This window comes from Mesoplodon mirus (assembly GCF_964341445.2).
Source record: "Mesoplodon mirus genome assembly, chromosome: 6".
In the NCBI taxonomy this organism is placed as follows: Eukaryota; Metazoa; Chordata; class Mammalia; order Artiodactyla; family Ziphiidae; genus Mesoplodon; species Mesoplodon mirus.
Window position 1 is genome coordinate 78955189 of NC_138982.1, and position 20299 is coordinate 78975487.

Genomic DNA, 20299 nt, shown 5'->3' on the forward strand with positions numbered 1-20299 from the left:
TGAGATATCATCTCACACCAGTCAGAATGGCCATCATCAAAAAATCTACAAACAATAAATGCTGGAGAGGGTGTGGAGAAAAGGGAACACTTTTGCACTGCTGGTGGGAATGTGAAAACAAACCTTTGAGGTAGAGACATGATTATTATCATCCCTATTTACAATTGATAAAACTGAAGCTAGGAAATGTTAGGTAACTCGAATAGGGTCACACAGACTGTAAAGATCTGAGCTAAGATTCAAGCCAGTGTCTGTCTAACCCCAAAGCCCATGCTCTTGCCCCTCTTCCAAGGGTTCCAAACAAAGACCATCCTCACAGTCATCAGAGAGCCCAGCCCCAGAGACTCTGATTCAGTAAGTCCTGCACACCCCTCGTCCCTGCTCTAATCCCCTTCCTGCCACGTTTACTGCGACAGTCCCTGTGTGTATGTGTGTGTGTAGGGGTACTCTTCTCCCCCAAACCCCTCCTCACTTTGTGTTAGTTATTAGACAGGTACAGGGGGTCTAAGCAAGAAGGGAATTAGAATGAACTCCAGTAACAACTTGGATTAAAATAGCATCTTGTGAAAAGATGTTAAAAATAACTTCACCTTGTGCACGATTGGCTCCTAGGCCTGGAGCCAGACCTAATGAAAAAAATGTGGCCTTCAGAGGCCCAGACTCATGGCTTCAACTTCCCACCATGGCCTGGAACAGATTCTGAGTACCAGTGAGTACCACCAGGTGCCAAGCACTCTCCAGGTACAATTTAATTTGATCCTCACAACATTCCTCTGAGGTAAGTAGTAATGTGAGCCCTCTATTACAGATGGAAAACAGAGGCTTTGGTGGGTTAAAGTAACTTCCCCATGATCACAAAGCTAGTAAGCACCAAAGCCAGGCATTTGAACTCAGGTCTGTCTGACCCAAGAACCATCACAGATATCACCTTAAAGTGGCTTAAGCTCTCCATCCTGTTTTCCTCCTCTGTAAAACAACAAAACAAAACTATATAACTGTGCAGGTTCTTATGAGGACTCAGTGATGAGATACCATGGCAGAAAACACAGCAAAAGATCTCATATAGGGACTTCCCTGGTGGTCTAGTGGATAGGACACTGCACTCCCAATGCTCCCTGGTCAGGGAACTACATCCCACATGCGTGCCGCAACTAAGAGTTCGCATGCCGCAACTCAAGATCCCGCATGACGCAACTAAGACCCAGCATAGCCAAATTAATAAATAAAATATTTTTTTAAAAAAAGATCTCATGTACAACAAGCATTCAATGAGTTCCCTTCCTTAAGATTTTGTGAATTGGATTCTGTGAAGTTGAACAAAATAATTTCAGAGTAAATTGCCTAACTTATTCCTCTCAAATGATTTATATAAAATACAATATTCCTAAATAAATTCTGTTTTTAATTCAGCTTTATCTACAGTTTGCCTCCTTATTAACTCATTGTAAGTGGTGAAATATCCTACAAGAAAAATTAATGTTATAGATGTACAGGAGATTGGGGGAAAGTGGAGAAGTTAAGACCACAGATTATGAGGCCAGACTACCCAGGTTCAAATCCTGGCTCTGCCACTTACTAGCTGTGTAACCTTGGTCAAGTTATTTGACCTTCCTGTGCCTCAGTTTCTTCATTTGTAAAATAGGGATTACAATAATAGCAACGCCCATAAAGCAGTGTCTGTGAATGCACTTGGTAGCACCCTGCAGAGCTGTGCAAATGTAAGTCATATTCATAGGAAGACACAGCCAGAGAGAGAAAGGGAAAATCAGTGTATCTCAGACACAGAGAACAGGGAATGAGCGAGTTTTGAGGAGAAGGTGTGGTCAACATAGTCAGATGGTGCAAAGAGGTCAGGGCAAAGAGCAACTTTTGAGAGTGCCCTTATGAGTGTGGCTCTAGCATAAAATAAACCTGAATAAAATAGTGCCCATTATTATTCGTACACATGTAACATAGACATTCTGAGGACACACCCAACTGCTCCATGCCCTCAAGATGTTCGAAAGCCCCATAGTTGTCAACTCCCATCATAAGCTGAGAGGTTAACTTCTAGAGTAACAGTTCTATGTAGCTCTCTCCCTGGGCCCAAGGTCAGGCTGAGAGAGATTTAAAGAACATGCAACAGAAGCTCATCTTTCATCCCTTTGCCCAAGGAACGCTAGGTCTTTCATTCCATTTTAATCCAAACCATACCTTCACCACAATTTCCCCAACTCATAACAGCTGAAAGGAGGTTCCTCCAAGTACCCCCATGAAACAGTTTACTTTAAGTGAGTGGCATTCCACATGATCCTGTCTCATGGTCCCTCACTTGATCCCAAGCACAACGTTCCTTCTTTCCCTAAGAAGTCTGGCTCCCTAATTCCTACTCCTCAGCCTTGACCTCTGAACATCAGTGGAATCTCCAAGCTGACCTTGCACATGCCTCAGAGAACTGGCAATCTATGTCTACGAATCCCTTAGAAACATTTCCCTAAGGTTCAGCTGGGCAAGGTTTTCACAGGGTCACTGCAAAGAACAATCCAGCAGGCATCCACTGATCATGTGAAACCACCCTTATTAATTCCTGAATGATGACACTGACAAGTGAAGTGGGAAGTTAAGATACTTTATAGGAACTGTGTGTTTCTGAGTATTTCTTTACCTAATCTTGTTGAAGTTAACTTGAGAATTTCTACCAAATGTATAGCTAAAACACAGATCACCCCTTTAAATACGGTATCTCAAAGACTCTAAGAATTATATATTTTTCAGTCTGTCATAAGTAGAGACCCATGAGAGAACCTCCTCATATCTTTCAAAAACTTGACATTACTTCTCTAAAGTTTGAATCACTGGATTCACTTAGCATGATATACCAGATGTACAGGATTGCTACTTGGATTTCCAAAAATATATATGGAGGGACCTCCCTGGTGGTCCAGTGATTAAGAATCTGCCTTCCAGTGCAGGAGACATGGGTTCGGTCCCTGGTCGGGGAACTAAGATCCCACATGCCACAGGGCAACTAAGCCCAGGCACTGCAACTACTGAGCACACGAGCCACAACTAGAGAGCCTGTGTGCCGCAACTACAGAGCCCACACATTCTGGAGCCCACTCACCACAACCAGAGAGAAGCCTGCACACCTCAACTACTGAGCCAGCGCACCGCAACAAAGGTCCCGCGTGCTGCAACTAAGACCCGATGCAGCCCAAAATAAAATAAATAAATGAATAAATAAATTTTAAAAAACAAAAAACAAAAATATATAGATAAAAATAAAATATATCAGAATTCAACTGTTAACTGTTAAGATCTATTAAAATGGTTTTAATTATGTCAGGTAAGGTTTACAAAATTAGGCTAATAGGTATTACCTTTTCTGTCAAAAAATTCAATCAGTGCTGAACTCTCGTCAGGAAAACATTCAATGCTGGCCACTCTTCCCCCTCCATTAAGAGGATTTTCAAATAAACATTTCAAATCACGGTCATCAACACCAGGTGGCAGGTTTTCAACTCGGACTGTTTTTGTCACTTCCAGAAGTCTTGCAGAAAGCTGAAGTGCTTTCACTGAATGGTGCTTGACACATTCATCAACAAATTTCAGGGCATCTACAAACCATAATCAATTAATCAATCAATCAAACATTATGATTATATCTTTATATTATATAGAAGAAACTGAATATTAATTGAGATAAAGGCGGGAGGCTAAGCACTCAATTTTTAAATGCAAGATTTTAATTCCCACATGAGAATCTACATGCCTAAAGCTTCCAGTCTCTGAACAGCAATGCACATAGGAATGTCTTACCTGGATTGCTGACACTGAGTCGTGTGCCTGCCTCTAGTCACAGCCCCTTCCACCCCTCCTTGACATCACCACCTGAATGCACTCTCCACAGTACAAATCTCATTTCACTCCTTCCTCAAGTCCTGCAGCGGCTCCCCATTACCTGCAGGCATGAGTTCAAGCTCCTTGGCTAGGCTTACAATGCCCTTGGCTATCTGACTTCAAACTAATTTCTAAATGTCACCTCTTGTTATTACCGACCATTCATTTTATTTTCCACACTGCCACAAAACCCAGTGATTATTTGGAAAACTACATTCTCTTTTGCCTTTGTATATACAATTTCCTCTGTCTAAAGCGCCCTTCTCCAATTTTTTTACCCTGGTCCTGTTCCTCCTTCCAGACTCAGCCCAATTATCTCTTTCAAATTAATAAATATTGACTGTGAGCCCATGACGTAACAGGCTCCGGGCTAGGATCCGGGGATAGAGGGGATGGATACAACAGCTCCTTGAAAGTTCACCATCCAGGAGGGAGGAAGTCTTGAAAGTAAACAAATGGCCTATTTGGGGATCAAATGAGGTGGGAAGATTAATACTGAGAATCAGACAAGGATTCCCAGAGTAAGTAGTCACTGATCTGAGTTTTGAAGGAGGAAGAAGAGTTTACCGGGTATTTAAGGGGAGGAAACATTTCAGGCAGAGGGACCAGCAGGGGCGTGTAGCAACACAGCATATCTGAGACCTGATAGCCTGGTGCTGGAGTATAAACTTCAAAGAAAAACCAAGCCACCATGCCTGTGTCCTCTTTCCTCCCATTCCTCACAGCCTGCTGTTCACAGCAGAGGGAAGCAGCTTCTCCTCTTGCATCTTCATTGTTCACTTATGAATGAATTTCCTCCCTGCTCCACACGAGTTCCTCAAGAGCAGGAACCAAAAATTATTCATCTGTGTATCTACAGCAAGACAAGTACCTGGCACATAGTAGGTATCAAGATTTCTGATCAATGAACAAAAGCAAGTCAACTTAGTTTTACCTTTATAAGAAATAATCATAAATTTGAAGTAATAATAACTCCCTTTATTGAGTCCTTATCATGTCTCAGGTACTATGTTAAGAGCTTTTCAAACACCATCTTATTTGATCCTCACAGAAACTGTATTAGGTAAGTATTATTGTCCCCATTTTATAGATGAGGAAAGTAAAGCACACAGAGGGTAGTAACGTGGTCAACCTCAGATAATTAGTTAAATGGTGGAACTAGAATTTTGACTTCATGACCTGTGCTGGTTGATTAAGATCAACCATTCCACTGCCATGGCCGTGGAATAGTGAGGGCTTGGAATTGGAGAATTTCCTTGACTTCCAGAGATGGCTCTTTCAATCTCAGAAACTGTCCACAGACTCCTCACACAGACCTTAAAGAGCACTCATTTTCTGCGTCACATGCACTTACTCATCCCTGCATATGTGACAACCATGAAAGTATTTCCATAAAATGTTACAAAAAACCCAAACGAACTTTTTAGCCAACCCCACTAAGGAAATATATGGTAAAGGGGTAAGAGAACAGGCTCTATAGAGGTGGGCTGCTTCAGTTCAAATCCAGTTCTTCCAGTCATTGGCATCTCTGTGTCTCTGATTAGCATCTGTGTCTCTGTCTCCTCAACTGTAAGATGAGGAATAATAATAATCTCAAAAGGTTGTTGAGGGCTTCCCTGGTGGCGCAGTGGTTGAGAATCCGCCTGCCGATGCAGGGGACACGGGTTCGTGCCCCGGTCTGGGAGGATCCCACATGCCATGGAGCGGCTGGGCCCGTGAGCCATGGCCGCTGAGCCTGCGCATCCGGAGCCTGTGCTCCACAAGAGGAGAGGCCACAACAGTGAGAGGCCCGCATACCACAAAAAAAAAAAAAAAAAAAGGTTGTTGAAAGGAACAAATAAATTAATACGTGGAACAAACTTAGCATAGTACCTGACTTATAGTAACACTATATGAGTATTTTCTGTTATTATTACTCTCCAGTAAGTCCAGTTTAGTAACACAGATCAATATTTCCTCCTCCCAATGAAATAACACATGGGAAAACATTGAGTCCTTTGCTTGGAATCTCTTTAATAACCTGACTTTAGATTTCTGTTTCGGTGTGTTATTTCTGTCTCTCTGTCTGTCTGTCTCTCATACACACACAAACTCATATAATAAAGTTTGATTTATTAAACATATCAGAGGGACTTCCCTGGTGGTGCAGTGGTAAAGAGTCTGCCTGCCAATGCAGGGGACACAGGTTTGAGCCCTGGTCCGGGAAGATCCCACATGCCACAGAGCAACTAAGCCCGTGCACCACAACTACTGAGCCTGCACTCTAGAGCCTGTGAGCCACAACTACCGAGCCCTTGTGCCACAACTACTGAAGCCTGCGCCTACAGCCCATGCTCTGCAACGAGAAGCCACCACAATGAGAAGACCGTGCATGACAACAAAGAGTAGCCCCCACTCACCAGAACTAGAGAAAGCCTGCACACAGCAACGAAGACCCAACACAGCCAAAAATAAATAAATAAAATAAATAAACTTATTAAAAAAAATCAGAATTTGGTTTCAGAACGAATTTGCTTCTCTTTCAAAATAAGAAAGCATCTGTATTAACTTGGAGTCCTCTCTTACTAGCTATTAGAAAGAGTGAAGCTTTCAGAAACGTTCCATAATCTAGGTGTCCCAAATCCCAAAGTGTAGTGCAAAGTAGGCTGACAAATGGAGCATCCTTTGATCTTACCAGTATATTTTTGAAAGGTAACTACAGCAACATTAAAATCTTGTATTAATTCCACTTTAAAGTCATCATTGGTCAGGCCACTTATGTTCTCCACTAACAAGATTAGCATCACATCAGTCACATTTGGCTTCAGATTTTCAAATGCAACCAAAGAGGAAATATTTTCACATTCTTTTAGGGCGTCTTCCTTTTTTTCTGATCTTCTATTGAGAGAGATATTTGCATCTAGTTCTTCTGATGCATCTGATTTTAGGGAGACAAAAAGGGTACAAGATGTTATATTTATCTACCATGTTCTTAGCAAAGTAAATTATCATAAGCTAATTACACTGCCCTCTTCCCTTCCTGGTCTCTTGGCTAACTCAAATAACACAGATCTTAGGGGACTTCCCTGGTGATCCAGTGATTAAGAATCCCCCTTCCAAAGCAGGGGACGTGGGTTCGATCCCTGGGCAGGGAAATAAGATCCCACATGCCGCAGGGGCCGCAACTAGAGTGAAGACCCAATGCAGCCAAATAAATAAATATTTTTTTTAAAAAAACAGATCTTAGAGGACTTTTAGCTTAATTTAATTAAAATAAAAAATAGTATTTAATTGTCTATTAATACGATGTTGATGATGATTATGTTCAATTTTATTACTCTTTTCTGCCTTGTTTCTCTAAGGAACCTGCCTTGTTTTTCATAGCACTTGACATATATTTCTATCACAGCACCAAATTACAGTTATTGAACCAAGCTACTCCAAAGCAAGGGACGTATTTATTCATCTTTGTATTGATGGCATATGGTATATAGTTGAGGTTCAATAAATGTTTGCTGAATTGGAGAATTACTGATCAGGTCACTGGAGAAAAGCAAGACTATCCCATGCCCATATTTGGGCATCACCTAACACATTATGCTCTGAAAAGCAATAATTTCCTATCACTGGGAGAGAAAGGATACTTACAGTGAATGACTAAGGAATGCACATGGAAGATAAAATGGCCCAGAGAATTATGGGTATACCTCAAACTTATAGAATAGCAACCACCCAAGCCAGCTTGCTCCGCTTCATCATTGGCCGTAAGTGAGTTACCTATACAGTTGACCCTTGAACACCACAGGGAATAGGAGCATCAACCCCCTGCACAGACAGGTAACTGCGTGTAACTTTGACTTCTCAAAATCTTAACTACTAATAACCCACTGTTGACCAGAAGGCTTACTGATAACATGAACAGTCGATTAACACATATTTTGTATGTTATATGTACATCTACATATATTTTATGCATTCATGACATAGCTAATTTTTTCTTAATTTGTTCAATATTTCTAAGCTATGCAGTTCATCTGTGAGTTTTTTCGAATTGTCACAAATTTCCAGAAAATTTTCAAATATATTTATTGAAAAAAATCCACCTATAAGTGGAGCCACACAGTTCAAACCCGTGTTGTTCAAGGGTTAACTGTATACAGAAGGTCAGTCTCACTCTATGATTGTGCAATGAAGCATAATGAGTATGTTATGATCTTTAGACATTCTGTGAGCAACTATTCAATTAGCACCCTTATGTTCAAGGCACTGGTTGTGTGGAGATGGGTGCGTACAAAAAATGCTAGAAAAGGAAATTACCAGTTTTCTAATGGATGTATACAAAAATAAATAAATAAATAAGAAATGGAACTGACATTTGTAAATATTTATCATGGCAGAGTAAAACGCTATGTGCTCACCAAATCCATCGTTTTCTTCCTAGGCAACATTTCCCAGACTTCCTACAGTTGAGTTCCTACAGTAGACTTCATGTGGCTAATGGAATATGGGTGGACCTGGCGAATTCCATTTCCAGACCTGGCCAATCAAATCTCCTTTATGTGAATCTCCTTCTCCCTTACAGTGACCTTGAAGGCCACATATCACAGATAACAATGTCAAAAAGATGGAAGGAGCCTGGATTCCTGAATAATTGTGTGAAGCAGTCTAGACTCCCCCCACCACCCTAGCTGCCGACTACACTGAACTGTGATTTGGGGAGTTGTTTGTTATAGCAGTTAGATGACCCTGACAAAAACTCCTGTTATGTGCTGGATGTGACACCACACAAACACACACCACCACACAAACACACTCATGCCAAATAAAAAATAGCTTAAGGATTCAATAACAACATAAATTAGCATTCAGTGAGACAGGCATGACAAACTGGAACGACTACCGGAGTCGGGGTGAGCTATATGAGTTCGACCCTTGACTCTGCCACTCTTTAGCCATGTGACCTTGGGCACATCTCTTAATTATAAAATGAGATTACTGGACTTAAGTGAATGGAAAGAGCCTTTCCACCAATATAGTTTATAACCCCATGACTATTGGAAGCTTCATCACAAGAGTGGCTTGGTTGACTGCCAAATAAAGAGTGTCAACAATCAAGCCAGGAATCCAAACAAGAGAGATGAAGGAATTGGGCGGGCTTGGAATGGCTTCAGAGAAGAGGAAGAACCTGAGTAGATCTTGAAGGCTATCCTAGAATTTAGGTAGAGAAAAGTGGAGTAGAATGTATTGTGAGCAACAGAAGTATAGACAGAGTGCCGAAATTGCACCAAAACCATTTAGGAAATGGCAATTTGACAAACGAAGCTTAAGGAGCACTTGTGCAGAGGTGTAAGAAATGAGGTCACATATAAGTGATATCATATGGTATTTGTCTTTCTATGTGGAATCTAAAATACAACACAAATGAACATATCTACAAAACAGAAACAGACTCACAGACATAGAGAACAGACTGGTGGTTGGCAAGGGGGAGGAGGGGTAAGGGAAGGAAGGATTGGGAGTTTGGGATTAGCAGATGCAAACTATTATATATAGGATGAACAACAAGGTCCTACTGTATAGCTACTAGGTTGCCGGATGTTTTCTACAGCAGATGGGATGAGAAGAGCTGCCGATGGTCTGGAGAGCTACACCCACATCCTGCACCCAGCGCTCAGAAAGCAGCACTAACTGACTTAGCCACACACAGCACCCACTGTCACATCATGTCCTTGCTTCACAATGGCCGGATGGGCACAGGTAGACTCTAAAGGTCAGTTCATCCACTTCCCGGGTACCTCTTTATCCTCCCATCAATTGCAAGGTGTCTCCCAGCCCCCACAGAGAGAGCTGTTCCCATTCTTCTGACCTGAACCCTTAGGGCTCAAGAGGCAACCCTTGCACAGCTGGCTAGGAGGATGGAGATGATGCAGCCCAAAGCATCTCTCAGCTAACAAACCCTGCCTTGTGAAGTCAAGAAGAGAAGGATGACCTCCGCAACACAAAGTGTTTAATATTGAAAGCAAAACTACCTGGTGAATGAGAAGTTACCTGATTCTTTGACACGTTCTTTGGTCTTGGATTCCTGAAACCCAAACAATAAAGTAGCATTAATAAATTACTAAGAATCTCTTTACATTAAGAAAGTGTCCCTAGGACCAGACTGGAGATGTAGGGTCTACAGAAATTATAACTAAAAGCTCAGGCAATGATGCTGTTGAATATACAGCACATAAATCACCGGTAAAAACGAGTCACAAATAAAAGAAACCCCAAAGGAGCACCAAGTGTTTGAGGTAAGACCTAAATCAGGGAAATAATTTAGCTCATGTTCTTTGTCCCATTTAACATTTATTGAGTGTGTACTATTAACAAGCACTAGGCCACGTGCTTTACTAAGGCTGTCTCATTTAATCCTCACAACAATCCAATAATCCAAAGAGGTCAATACTATTACTATCCCATTTTACACTTGAGGAAATACTTAGTACATGCAGTATAGATCGCTGGCCCCTCTAAACCATGTGAAAATGAAACAAATATATCAAGTACCTGGGACAAACAGACCCAAGATTTTACATCTCAAACCACCATTATGGTAACCCCCCAATCTTGAATTTTCAAAAGTGTCAAAAATCAAACAAAAAGTGCTTCTTCTTCCATTCTTTCATACCTACCTTATCACCACTCTCACTCCCTCCACAGCTGTAAGTTGCTTTCCTCACCCCAGTTTGAGTTGTACTTCTCATTCCACTATATTTCCTCATCGTGGCTCCCATCCCACACACCTTGGGAGAACACCCTACTTCCCTTGTAATCACCCCTTTACTTACCACTGTTGGAATATTCCCCTCCTGGACTTCATCCGTGGCTCTGGGCAACTGGACAGTTAACTTTAATGTTCCTTTTCCTGGCCATACTAACTCATGGTTCTCTCTCGCCAGAACTTGCTGCCGAACTGAAATATGTTTAAAAAGCTAACTGTTAAGCAATCTTTATTCACAAAATTATTCTATGATTTCCATAGGCTTCATCATCATCAGTCAACGGCTTGGTCAGTTTCTCAAGAGAGGCTATGTGTGGTGAAAAGGGGGAAAGTTTAGCAAGCAGACACAGATTTGAATTCTATCTTTAAACTTACTTTTTTAACCCTGAGCATGTTCCTTAATAAGCCTTATTTACAAAATCTCAGTCTTCGTGTCTATTAATTAATGAAGACTGTCTTGTGTGGGTGTTACATGGATTAGATTCAAGAAACATTATAAAGAACTTAGTACAGTACGTGATGCCCAGTAGGCACTCAGAAAGGTAGCAACATTTATTCTACAGTGAAAGGAAATAATTAAATCATCCCTCACTGTGAGCCAGGGATGCTAGGACATGACATCATGAAAGTCATGTTTTAGGAAAGTGACTCAGGTGAACATGAGCAGAATAGCGAGGAGCCTCGTTAAAAAGGTATTTCAATCAATTCTTTAACCTGTGATGATAAGATGGGAGAGATTCTTACCAAAAAAAAAAAAAATTAACACATTTGGCAGGTAGGCTGTAGTGGAAGAAAAAAATGAACAGTGGACATGAGTCCACATGAGTCTGCATGAGTCTGCACCAATCTCAGACCATCCATATTTAATTTTATTTAAGGAGAAGCTGACAATAATCAAGAGCAAAATTATGACCAGAAAAGATGATAAATGTACACTTCTGAAACAGGATTTAAAATCTTTTTTTTAGGGCTTCCCTGGCGGCGCAGTGGTTGAGAATCTGTCTGCTAATGCAAGGGACACGGGTTCGAGCCCTGGTCTGGGAGGATCCCACGTGCTGCAGAGCAACTAGGCCCGTGAGCCACAACTACTGAGCCTGTGCGTATGGAGCCTGTGCTCCGCAACAAGAGAGGCTGCGACAGTGAGAGGCCCGCGCACCGCGATGAAGAGTGGCCCCCGCTTGCCACAACTAGAGAAAGCCCTCGCACAGAAATGAAGACCCAACACAGCCAAAAATAAATAAATAAATAAATAAATAAATAAATAAATAAAAATTTTTAAAAAGCCAAGCATTTGAAGCCCTTTAAAAAAAATCTTTTTTATAAATTTATTTATTTTTTAATTTTATTTATTTTTGGCTGAGTTGGGTCTTCGTTGCTGCGTGCGGGCTTTCTCTAGTTGCAGCGAGTGGGGTCTACTCTTCATTGCGGTGAGCAGGTTTCTCATTGCGGTGGCTTCTCTTGTTGCAGAGCACGGGCTCTAGGTGCGCGGGCTTCAGTAGTGGCACACGGGCTTCAGTAGTTGTGGATCGCAGGCTCCAGAGCTCAGGCTCCGTAGTTGTGGCGCACGGGCTTAGTTGCTTCGCAGAATGTGGGATCTTCCCGGACCAGAGCTTGAACCCGTGTCTCCTGCATTGGCAGGTGGATTCTTAACCACTGCGCCACCAGGGAAGCCCAGGATTTAAAATCTACAAGGCAATTTACACTCGACTTTTCGGAAATTCAGCCAATCATATAGAAGTACACAGCTTCCATATAGTTTCTGTTTGCTATCCACTCATTTCTACAGAGGAGTGCTTTGGGGCTCATTCTTATTATGTGAATAAGAATCAAGTTGTTACACTATGGGCCTGCACCTGTTGGGGCCACTTCCTTCCCTGGAAGGCAGAGGGCGTTCCTGTGGGAGAAGAACTTTGCCCGAGGGACAGTGCTGGGGTAGGTAATTTGATGTTAGCAAACCCCTAACCACTTGCTTCTGAGAAAGCCATTACTCTGGGAGGAAACCAAAACTGAACAGGGACTTTCCACCCCTAAGAACTTTGACCATACAAAGAGCTGCACTAAGCTTTGAGTGCGTATGCTGGGCAGGTACTACTGCAAGAAGGGCATTAGAGCAGTCTAGAGGTGGGTGAAGGGAGGAAGTGGGCTGGGAGATGGGAAGGAAGAAACATGGCAGGGAGACTGAAATCACTTCTGCTTCGAGGACTAGAACAGAATGACATTATCATCACACAATTATATTTTTGCTGTTTGTATTTTTACGAGGTTTGTATTTTCTACAATTATTTCCCTTTTTGTTCATTCAGGGTCATCAACAAACAACAGGGATTCTCAGACTTTAGCGAATCAGCGTCACCTGGGGTGTAGTTAAACATGCAGATTCCCACCCACCCCACACTCAGGGTACCTGAGTCTCTAGGACAGAGCTGGGAATGTGCCTGTTTAACCTGTTGTGATTTGGACGCAGGGGGTCTGTTGCCACAATGTGAGGACTACTCTTGAGGATAATGGGATTTTAAAGAAGAAAGAAGTGTCCCCAAGGGCCAGGCCCATGGTGATGTTGACAATCGGAATCAAAATGGTAAAATCCTTTGAGGAAAAGTGAAGCCCAGGGGAAATGGCTTACATTGCACAGATGCCCTTTTGAGCATTGCTTGGTGAAATTAACCCTTGGAAAACTTTTTGACATTGTTCTAAGGGCTCTGAGCCAGGGAGGTCTCCTGACCCCTGCCCACCTCGCTTCCTTCACACTGGTCTGTGCACCCCTCTCTTCTCTGGGTTTCATTCTTTCCTTTTTGCATCCCTGGCCTAGAGCATTCCAATTGCTCTGATGGCCTCGTAAGCCTCCTTGCTTCTCCTCTGACCCAAATGCTTCTCCAAATCCAGCAACAGGAGGCAGGGTCAGTGGTTGTCCACATCCTTGCCTTTGAGATTCTGATGGAAAAAACTGTGCACTGGGAGAAAAGCAGGTCATGTGCTTCCCAGTGCAGACCTGGTAGGTGTCTCGAGCAAGCAGATAACCGGTGGGTACTTGTCCTCCCGCTTCCCTAATAGCAACAGCATGAGGAGAGGTTAACTCAGCTGCTCAATTGCCTATGGGGAGGGAACTTCCCCCTCAAAGCCCAAAACTCCTAACCCTCAAAATCAACTCAGAATGCCAACCCTGCTCCCAGCCTGAGGACCACCCTGAAACCGACTGGAGAGGTTCCAGCAGACCCTCGACAAAGATACTGTGCACTGATCAACAGTACCTGCCTTCCCCCTCCAATAAGCCTCTATATTTACATGCAGACAATGAGATTCTGGGCAGTGCTTCTGCCCCTCTCCCAAGTGATCCCAGAATCACTGGGAATCTCCATGACCCACGGGGAAATCCCTGTGACTCCTCACATTGCTTAGCTCCATCCTTCCCCATCTAAAAAATAAGAGAAAGCACAGGGGCTCTCCCTCTCCCTCTCTCTCAAGTGGAGCATCCTGTAGAATCAGTTACCAAATCCAGACGGTACGCAAACATGCATCTTCCATCCCCATGCTGACTTTCCTTGTTCAAGGGCTCACTGGTCCTCACTTGGACATTGCATGACACTCTTCAAAGGTCTGATGTCCATGGTCTCTCCCAACAGAAATCACTGTACTTATCTGCAACCAAATTTATCTCCCAAAAGTATATTTGGACGTGGCTCACCCCTGTCTACCTGTGGGGGAAAGTTCGTACTCCTTCGCATGTCATGCAAGGTCCTCTTTTATCTCAACCCAATATTCTATTAGCCTTAATTTCCACCCCACTTCTTTTTAAAAAGGAAGTTTAATAAAAGAAGGCCTAAGACTTTTTAAAATACAAGCACCCCCTTTGTAATCTTATAACATTTCCCAGATCCCACCTGTTCTTTTTAGTGCCAGTCTCCAGACCTCGCTTGTGCGCAGAGATAAGGAAAGGGCTCATTCCTCAAACCAAAGCTGCCCAAGGGCGCCCAGCACTTCCCTGGAGACGCCTTTGCTCTCCCATCCCCAGCACTGCAGCCAGCTCCCATCTGAAGAGCCCTCCCCAGTATCTCGCCTATCAAGAACTGAATTCACCCTCAGGAGTCAGTTCAGATGTGACTTTCCTGGAAACCTTCTCTTCCCTTCAAATTGTGTTCCCATAAACCTCTGGAGTTCCAGAACTGCGGCTTTCATAGGAAGAAGACAAAAATTGCAATGGCATTGCAACTCTGCCCCTAACACACGATGCCACTACACGATGTTGCCTCGTAAAATGAGGTGGGTGCACCAGCACTCAGGCAGCTCCCTTCAGTCACACGGTGCTAAATGTTTATTTAACCCACCTGGGCTGTCTGCCACCAGCTCCGGGAGCGCCTGGAAGCGCCGCGCAGGGGGAACCGCAGCGCCCCCGACGCGCCTTGTCTATTCTGCGCCCCCCACGCTCTTTCCTACACCTGCGGCAGTAGCCGGACGAATTCTCCCGCCGCGCGCCCCAGCCCCAGGTTGCCCTGGAAGGAGAGCCCCGCTGTCCCCTCTCCCCCGCACCCCTTGCCCCCCTCACCGTCGTCGAGGTAGAAGAGCACAAGGAAACGAGGCGGGCTCCCCGGCGCCTGGCGGACCTCACACTCCCCGCCTCCTGATCTCTTCTGGCTCTGGAAGTACAACTGCAACTTGGTTCTCAAGTTCTTCGGGGGGTGGGGACCCCAGGACCCTTCGACCAGCAGCGGGAAGGAGCCGGGCGCAGCCATCCTCCCCTCCGCTGGTCCGGCTCCGACTGCAGGTCCCGCCCAAATCCCGGTGGTTAAGCCTCTTTCGCTTTCATTTCCCAGAACACTCCTCCCACCCTTAGTTCCTGCCTTTGGCTTTAAACAGCTGACCCAAGCTGGGACTAGAAACCACCGTCCTCCCGACGCCCCCTCCCCAATTCTTCACCTTCATCTCTGTGGACCACGGCAGAAGGTGGTATCGCCTTCGTGGCCTCCCTGCATCTGTATACGCGGGACCCTAAGCTCAGGGCACTATCTGCCACTCACCCAAGCCACAGGTGAAATCAGCAGCTCTGGTCACTAGACCTTGCGGGAACACGAAGAAAGCTTAATTTTGGCCGCAGGCCGCCGTTTTACAAACTCTGATTCTTTAGAATGTCTGGGGCCCATTTTCAGACTTCTTTCAACAGTCACCTAATTATCAGAATTTTACCTTGCTTCCCTCCTGACCTGTTAATATTCTGTGTCTAGAGATGTGGGGGAAACTACATTCACAGCTGTGTTTTTATGGAATATTGGCTAGGAGCCACGCACGCTGAATGGATTCAACAAACAGACACCGTCTGTGCCCTCCCTGCGCTCATGAAGCTGTGGGGATGCAGAGCAGTTAGGACACAGTGGAATAAGTGCTTTTGGAAGGAATATGCAGGTGTTCCTGGAACAAATTAGGAGGGGCTCCTAGCCCAGGTGTGGGAGCTCAGGGAGGGTTTATGGGGAGGCAACATGGAACCTGAAGCCAAGGGTGATTGGGGATAACCTTGGCGGGTGGGGAAGAGGGGAGTTCCGTGTGATTTACTTGTATGGGATCCCTTGAGCTGCTGGGCAGTAGCCAGAATAGAGGCAGGAGGCCAGCCAAGTGGCTACTGTAGTGTCGCAGGGGAGAGATGAGGGTGACTGAGACCAGGGTGCTGGCCTAGGAGGACAGAGAAGGGGTGGGGTTCCGAACTGACATTGGACTTGCGGAAGGATGTGGAAAGCGAGAGCAGACACTCGAGCGTGATTCCATGGTCATCTCAAGCGTGATTCCATGGTCATCCATGCATGGCCTGAGCAGCTGGCTAGATAAAAGTGGCATCTACCCGATGGGAGCACTAAAGTGGGAGAGAGGCTAGGAATGTGTGTATCCTTGACCATAGTAAGGGAGTGTTTCAAGTGAGAAGGAGGGATCATCATTCAAATACAACCAATACATCAGGTGAGAGAAATGTCTCTTGGACTCGGAGGACCTGGCAAGCGCTGTCTTCTGGTGAGGAGGGAGTAGAGGGCGGTGGACAGAGATCCGAAAGGAAGGGAAGGGAGGCAGCAAGCGCTGTCAGCTCTTTCCAGAAGTGTGACTGTGAAAGGGAAGAAGTTAGGTAGCAGCTTCTGGGGTTATAGGATCGGGGAGGTGTTGTTATTTTTGTTTTTTGGCTTTTAAAATATATTTAAGCTGGAAGAAGCTTAGAAATGTTTAAATAGTGTTAAAAAGTAAAAGGAAGTTTGAGGACACAGGTTGTGGGAGAAGGTGGGAGGGGATCCTGGGGGCATTGGCCCAAGGAAGGGACACTTTTCCCACTGCACCGGGAAGGAGGAGCTGGAGTACAGAAGTAGGTGATTTTGAATGACTGCCGATGGGAAGATCTGTAAATTCTCTCCTGATAGATTCTGTTTTCTCTGTGAAGAAGGTGATGAGGCCTCTTAGACACTGCCAGAATTAGAGCTCCTTCTCCCTGCAGGGCTGGACCTTATGTATTGTCTCTTAATCACAATGAAACAAAATTTCAGGAAGAAGAGAACCAGAGATGGGCCAAAGAGAGGTTACAGGGCTTTAATTCCTGATACATAATAATGCTAAACAATATTCAGGTATTTTCTCCTACCTCCAGCTTTCTTCCTGCAGGTGGCGCTCATCATCCAGTCCAAACCACCCGGGGCCCCTGCAGGGGGAAGTGGGGAAGATACAGAACGGCCAGCCAGGGCTCTCAGGCACCGTGGTGACTGTTTCTCTTCAGGGCATTGTCACCCTTTCCCTTCAAACCACAACTAAAATCAGCACTCTCCTTTAACCAGTTTGGGAGTCCAGAACTGGACAAACAGTTTATCTTTTTCCTCACACCATCGTTTTACAAAAAATAAAATCAGAGAGAAATAAACTATAGTAGAAGTTGTGGCAGGCCATTTCTGGATTTCTTTCAAGGATTTATTTAATTATTAACGGTGTATTTTGTCACACATGGTCTGCTCATTATTCCTGGGTTGACTGGGCAGAATCTATCAGAGAATCAGGATGTCAGGTCTTGAAACCCAAGGGAAAAAAAAAATTCTAGAAGGAGCAAATTGTTAACCATCATTAGCCCCTAAAGTACTTTGTCTTCTCTCCTCAGTTGTTTTGACCCTTTTCATCTGTTGAACCCATACCCTTCCCCCTCCCCCAGTGTGCTTATCCTCTCTCAATTCTCTGTCTCCATAGGGCGTTTGCCTCCTGAAACTCATTTCCTTCCAAGGAAGCAAGCATCCTCTCAGGGCCTGGGGGAGAGCAGATTCCAGCAGAGAGGTGGCCATGTTTACATGGCTGTTCCCTGTTTCTCTTTCCACCAAAAAGTCACGGCTGATCTTAATAGAACAACCCACATCCACATTTTGGGGCTGAACTTCCCTTTCTCTGCTTCATCTAAATTTGCCCTTTCAGCTTCTCTACAAACTTCTATAACCTAACATCAGGCTCCTTTCAAGTTCTCCACAAGCCAGCATCAGGACCCCCATTTCTCCCGCTGAAGTATATATTGGGGAAAGGGTTGGCTTTCCCATCTGTCCTGAATCAGTGAGTTGTGAGCACCTCATGCCGGACTCTCTGCCTCACTTTGCTCCTGCAACTGCTGGCCTGGTCCCCCAAAACAGGATGTGACCTCAGAAGTGAGGCAAGTTCCCCTGCCCGTTACCAGTCCAAGTTCAGTCCTCAGATGGAGTCACCTGATGGACACGCACCAGTTTGTGGACTTCTTCTCTGTGCTCCAATCCCTTTTAGGAATTCCATCTTCTTCACTCTTCCACAGGGAATGTCTCTGATGCCCCCACTCTCTAGTATGGTAATCCCTAATGGTATATTTTCCCAAATAAGAGTCATTTAGGGGCTTCCCTGGTGGCACAGTGGTTAAGAATCCGCCTGCCAACGCAGGGAACACGGGTTTGACCCCTGGCCCGGGAAGATCCCACATGCTGCAGAGCAACTAAGCCCGTGAGCCACAACTACTGAGCCCGCATGCCACAACTACTGAAGCCCGTGTGCCTAAAGCCTATGCTGTGCAACAAGAGAAGCCACGACAATGAGAAGCCCACACACCGCAATGAAGAGTAGCCTCCGTTCGCCTCAACTAGAGAAAGCTCATGCGCAGCAACAAAGACCCAACAGAGCCAAAAATAAAAACAAATAAATGAATGAATTTATTTTTTAAAAAATAGGGGTGTTTCCAAGTGAAAAAAGGTCATTTAGGTTCATTAATACTATAGTTGGCTGGGAAGTGGAGGGAGACTTCTGCAGAAGAGTCCAGAGCCGACTTGATCTTTCCAAGTTCATGTGATAGGAAGAGTAAAGCAGAGTAAAGATCCTTCTTGGCCATTCAGTAGGTACTGAATCAGACATACATGCACGTGTCTTAAAACAGGCATTAACTATCAGAGAGAGTACAACCTAGATCATACTAAAAAAGAAAAGCATACAATATTTTATTCCTACACCATACCATGCATGATCACCAGTGATATGCTGTTAAATATTGAATGAACAACTTGCTGTCTGGGAAAAAAAAAGTTTACATGTATGTGTATGTTATTATAAATTTTACTGACATAAAGGTTGTATAGCACATAGTTTACAAATAATAATAAAATGTATAATATTCTTTATTGTAAATTTCAAATAGTCAGTTGATTCTCACTGAACGTTTCAAAGATGTTTGCCCAACTCTCATATTTGTAGCCAATCTATGGTTGCAATTGATGAACGAGGGTAGTTCTGATATAAATGTTGGTCATTGGTCGATACTTTTGTTTACACTAAAAAGGGAGATGAAGATGAAACAATGAAGACATGTGTCAGAATTTCTGTTATTTGTCAATGACATGGGCTCCTTCTTTGCTGAATGGGATAATAGTTTTCAACTACCAGAAGAATAATTCCTTTACAAGGTTATGGCTACAGACATGACATACTTTTAAATTTAGTCTGCCTTATTAACATATTCTCCATCACTTTCTTAAGTCTTAATCAACAAAACAATAAATTAAGCCCTGATTTGTAGTGTTTTTCAATTCCATGGTGTAAATATTCTCACCATGGCTGATTTTAAGCTCCCAGTGTGATAGCGCTGAATGCAGAGTTGGGGAGAGATGAACAGTGGCATACCATTGTATAATACGTCTACCATACAGTAGACATAAATAACACAAGAGCACAGATGATAGTAAAGTGTAGTGAAATAATTAGAAAGTGATGAATCTTTTAAAAATATAATCCATTTTATTATAAGTTTATACAATGTAACTCTAAATAATGGTTTTTAATAACTGGCTCACAAAATTTTTGAAAATTGAACAATCAGTTCTGGTGAGCCAGTATGACCTACCTCCAGCACAAAACCGTACTACTCTTTTCACATCAGAGGTAATATTATCAGATAGAGCAGTTGGTATGCTCTCCCCCCTCCCAACTCCTCCCACACACACCTTAGTACAATTGTTATACTAATATTCTCCTAGTCAAATAGGCTTTAAAGCTGATTGCTTCCTTTCATTCCTATGGACAATTAGTCACCAAGACATTCATTAATCTGTTCATTACTTTTGAGAATTCTACCCTGGAAGAAATAAAAGCGTAATGAAAATCATAAAACAAGGACAAATGTAGTTTAAAATATGAAAGTGTAATAATTAATAAAACAAACTTATGAGAAAATTA

At 43.7% G+C, this 20299-nt stretch overlaps 1 protein-coding gene across 1 annotated transcript in view; it reads right to left on the reverse strand.

Moving 5' to 3' along the window:
• Nucleotides 1-15360, reverse strand: part of LOC309806236 (protein mono-ADP-ribosyltransferase PARP14-like) — a 49253-nt gene extending 33893 nt beyond the window's left edge. Inside the window, exons 1-5 of the mRNA XM_082624896.1 lie at nucleotides 15162-15360; nucleotides 10689-10813; nucleotides 9907-9940; nucleotides 6554-6796; nucleotides 3360-3596 (exon numbers count right to left, since the gene is read on the reverse strand). Coding sequence (XP_082481022.1) covers nucleotides 3360-3596; nucleotides 6554-6796; nucleotides 9907-9940; nucleotides 10689-10813; nucleotides 15162-15348 — 826 coding nt within the window. The 5' untranslated portion in view covers nucleotides 15349-15360. The remainder of the gene's footprint in view (nucleotides 1-3359; nucleotides 3597-6553; nucleotides 6797-9906; nucleotides 9941-10688; nucleotides 10814-15161) is intronic.
• Between the last annotated feature and the right edge of the window lie 4939 nt (nucleotides 15361-20299).